Raw genomic sequence first — 4,486 nt, 5'->3', positions numbered from 1 at the left:
CAGCAGCAAAAGCAGCAGCAGCAGCAGCAGCAAGAGCATGATTTCGTCTTGCTGTCTCATTTGCTTCTGCTTCCTGCTGTTGCTGCTGCTGCTGCTGCTGCAGTTTCTTTTTAATTCTTTTGTCTTTGTTTTTGTTTTTTGCCTCTTGCTTTTTCTTTTTTATTTCTTTTAATTCCATTTAATTAACTTCCTTCTTTCATCTCATTCAGTTCATCGAATTACTTTTAACTACTTTATTTTTTAATTTAATTTAATTAATTTTATTTTATTTAATTAATTTAATTTAATTTAATTAATTTAATTTAATCAATTTAAATTTATTTATTTTAATTTATTTTTCTTTTCTTACCGAGTGAAGCAATCCACAAGAAACAGCAGCGCAGGCGCAGCCAAGTGGCAGTTTGTTTCTTCCATCCTGAAAAACAAATTTAAAAATAATAATTGAAAAGAAATAAAATAAATAATATAATAAAATAGATAAAATAAATTGCTATTTAACAAAAATGAAAAGACAGGGGGGCAGGGAGCAGTGCACAAACTCCAGAGCTGCCTGCAGCAGCAGCAGCAGCAACTGCGGCAGAAGCAGCAGCAGCAAATGTGGCAGCAGCAGCAGCAGCACGAACTGCAGCAACAGCAGCAGCATTGAACGTGTGCCACCTGTTGCAACAACGGCAGCGGCAGCAGCAGCAACGGCCTGCAACAGAGGGAACTCCATGCATGCAGCTGCAGCAGCAGCAGCAGCAACAGCAGCAGCAGCAACAGCAGTACCTGGCTGCTCTAGAAAGGGCTTTAGTAGCCCCAGGCAAATCCATCCGCACGAGGCGCCGCAGCAGCGCAGCAGCAGCAGCAGCTACAGGACTTGCTGCTGCTGCTGCTGCTGTTCCTTTCGCTGCTGCTGCTGCTGCTGCTGCTGGCTGCTCCTGCGTCAGCGGGAAGACCGCCAGCAGCAGCTGGTAGTACTGCAGAGCGCCCTGCAGCAGCAGCAAAACGAAAACCGACAAAAATTAAAAAATTAAAAAATTAAAAAATTAAAAAGAAAAATGACCAAAAAAGAAAAAGAAGGAGATAAAAGAGGACAAGAATTGGAAAAAATTAAAAAGCATTAAAAAGCATTTAAAAAGATTTAGAAAGATTTAAAAAAGATTTAAAAGGATTTAAAAAATTCAAAAAAGATTTAAAAATTAAAAAAAGAAACAGCAAAGATAACAGCCCTGGCTGTAAGCAGCGGCAGCAAAAAGCTAAAACGAAAAAGTGAAATAAATAATAAAAATAAAATAAACAAAAATAAAAAAGAAAAAGCAAAAATGTAAAACAAAACAAAACAAAATAAAATAAATAAAATAGAATTAAACCAAAATAAAATAAAATTAAAAAAATAGACGAATAAAATAAAAACAAACAAATAAAAATAAAATAAGTAAATAAACAAATGAATATATAAAACAAACAGATAACTAAATACAAGAACTAACTAAATAAATAAATAAAACAAAAATAAATAAATAAATAAATAAAATAAAATAACAAAATAAATAAATAATAAAACAAATAAATAGATAAATAAATAAATAAATAAAATAAAAAGAAATAAATAAATAAAAACTTTACCTGTTTTGAAGTTTCTTTTAAAAGCGGCTGCAAACGGGCCTTTCGGGCGAAGGCCTCCAGAAGTGCCAAAATGCCTAAAAGATAAATAAAATAAAATAAAATAAGATTAAATAAAATTAAATAAAATTTAAATGAAATAAAAAGTAAATTAATGGAAATAAAATTAAATAAACAGACATACAAAGGGGAAAAAAACCCGCAGCCGATAGCAGCAGCAGCAGCAGCAACAGCAAAAGCAGCAGCAGCAGCAGAAGCAACAGCAAACGCAGCAGCAGCAGCAGCAGCAACAGCAGCAAAGCCCTGCCTCTGCTTTTGAGGTGCTGCGGCTTCCAGAGAAGACCAACTCCGAGGGTCAGCAGCTTAAGGGCGATGCATAGGCGGCCGGAGGAGACAGCAGCAGCAGCTGCTGCTGCTGCAGCAGAGGGAGCAGCAGCAGCAGCAGCAGCAGCAGCAGCGCCGCCTGCTGCTGCTCCTGGAGGCGCCGCCAGAGACTCCAGCAAAATGATCCGCACCAAGTGCTGCGTGACGACAGCAGCAACGTCGATGCCCCCCACTGCAGCAGCAGCAGCAGCAGCAGCAGCAGCAGCAGCAAAAGCAGCAGCAACAAAACAGCAGCGCAGCTGATGAGGAGACACTTCAAGCAGCAAAAGGGGAGATACACAAAAAGAGGCAAAGGAGATCCCAACGGGAAAATAGGCCTTACACACCAAACCTTAAACCCCAAACCCTAAACCCTAAACCCTAAACCCTAAACCCTAAACCCTCGTTTGCGTACCCCGGCTGAACTCAGGGCGGAGGTAAACCGCGTTGGCCAGCAGCACCAAAGCCGCGTCTACAGAGCAAGAGTGCTGAAGAAAAAAAATTAAAATTAAAAAATTAAAAATAAATATATTTAAAAGACTTAAAGAGATTTAAAAATGTTAAAGAGGATTAAAAAGGATTAAAAATGATTAAAACGGGTTAAAAATGATTAGAAATGATTTAAAAGAATTAAAAAGAATTAGAAATGATTCAAAAGAGATAACAAGAAATCAAATTGGACAAAAAATGAACAAAAAAGACAAAAAGAGGAAAAAGAGATTTTAACAAATAAAATATATAAAAGAAATAAAAGGAAAATAGAATAGAAAAAGGAATTTAAAGAATAAAAAGAAATGAAAGAAAAATAATTTAAAATAAAAGTAGAAAGAGACGAGGAAAATAAATAAAAATAAAAAAGAAATAGAGATAAGAGGGAAATAATTAAAAATAAAAAAATACAAAGCACTAAAAGACAACAAGAAAGAAAAAGACAAAAGGAGGCGTTGATTGAGCCCATGCACCCGCAAAACAACTAAACCCTAAACCCTAAACCCTAAACCCTAAACCCTAAACCCTAGAGCCTGAGGCAGAGCGGCAAGGACAGAACTCGATAAAATGCATTAATGTGTTTCATGAAAAGCCAAGAAAAGCGGAAAATAAAAAATGCAAAACGCATGCATGCATGCACGATGCATGCATGCATGCATGCATGCACGCGTGCATGCATGCCCGCATGCATGCATGCATGCATGCAGGACCTTTTTAAAAGCCCTAATTAATTCTTTCTCAGAATTAAAAAAAGTAAAAAAGGCTTAAATTTAAAAAAGACTTTTTGCTGCAGCAACACGAGGCCTTAGTTGGCAAATAAAGTACCATTTGAGCAGCAGAAAGAATTTGAATTATTTTTAAAAATAAAAAAATAAAAAATAAAAAATAAATATAAATAAAAAGAAATAAAAGTAAATTAGAATAAAGCAAAGGGAAGCAGCAAAAGAAATAAAAAGAAAAGAAAAATTAAAAGACATTTTCTCCAGCTCACCCTGTGTAGCTCTCCTGTGGCAGCAGCAGCAGCAGCAGCTGCTGCTGCTGCTGCAGGGCCTATGCCCCAGGCTGCAGCGCAGCACAGCAGCCGCAGCGCGGCCTCGATGTCCAGCAGCAGGCTGCTGCTGCTGCTGCAGCAAATGGCGTGCTGCAGCAGCAAAAGAGCAGCAGCAGATGCCTCTCCCGTGTCTCCCCTTGGAAGACAAGAATAGGCGAGAGCGAAAAGGCTTATTGGGGCCACACTCATGTCTTGCTGCTGCTGCTGCTGCTGCTGCTGCTGCAGTGGGCGGTCTGCTGCTGCTGCTGAAGGCTCGCCCAGCTGCTGCAGGCTGTGCAGCAGACACAGCTCGAAAGCAGCAGCAAGCTGCTCCGTCTCTTCTTTGTCTAGCTGCAGCAGCGGCAGCCAGCAGCAGCGCAGCAGCAAAGAGAAAGAAGAAAGGCTTCGGGCCTTCAGCAGCGGGGAAGCAGCAAGAACTGGGGAGTGCTGCAGCAGCAGCGGGGCGGCGCCGGCGGCTGCGCCTGTCAGCAGCTGCTGCTGCTGCTGCTGCTGCTGCTGCGCAGCTGCTGCGCGGCTCACTGCCCACACCAGTGTCTCCTCCGGCACAGCTCGGCAAAGGTGAGACAGCCCTTTTGCTGCTGCTGCTGCTGCTGCTGTTTCTCCAGGGTCGCCTTGTGATGCTGCCAGCAGCAGCGCCTCGTCTCTCCAGGTTTCCCTTGCTGCTGCTGCTGCTGCTGCTGCTCCCGTGGAGGGCCAGCTCTGCTCCAGTCTGTATCCGGACAGCTCTATCATCCACAGCTGCTGCTGCTGTTGCTGCTGCTGCTGCTGTTGCTGCTGCTGCTGACGGTGTCTGTAAACAGCTGCAACCCGCTGAGAGAGGGCAGCGCTGGCAGCAGCAGCAGCTGCTGCTGCAGTTCTGCTGCTGCGCATGGCTGCTGTACAGACACTCCAAGCCCGTGGGGCCTCCGGAATATTTGATAAGGCGAAGGAAGAGGAGACAGCCAAATCTAGAGCTTCGAAGAGTCGGCCTTGCTCTTC

The 4,486-nt window shown here is 42.0% G+C and overlaps 1 protein-coding gene across 1 annotated transcript; it reads right to left on the bottom strand.

Annotated features, from left to right (window-relative positions):
- Positions 1-345: 345 nt before the first annotated feature.
- Positions 346-4,378, bottom strand: ETH_00023160 (uncharacterized protein; the record flags this gene model as incomplete). The annotated part of the gene is made up of 6 exons (XM_013380812.1): positions 346-415; positions 769-971; positions 1,609-1,682; positions 1,949-2,161; positions 2,384-2,456; positions 3,449-4,378. 6 exons carry the CDS (start codon positions 4,376-4,378, stop codon positions 346-348), a joined length of 1,563 nt encoding a protein of 520 aa, XP_013236266.1.
- Between the last annotated feature and the right edge of the window lie 108 nt (positions 4,379-4,486).

Source organism: Eimeria tenella, genomic scaffold (assembly GCF_000499545.2).
Source record: "Eimeria tenella Houghton genomic scaffold, Eth_scaff918, whole genome shotgun sequence".
Lineage (NCBI taxonomy): Eukaryota > Apicomplexa > Conoidasida > Eucoccidiorida > Eimeriidae > Eimeria > Eimeria tenella.
The sequence above is the reverse complement of the archived record's forward strand: the minus strand, read 5'-3'. Positions and strand labels throughout refer to the sequence as shown.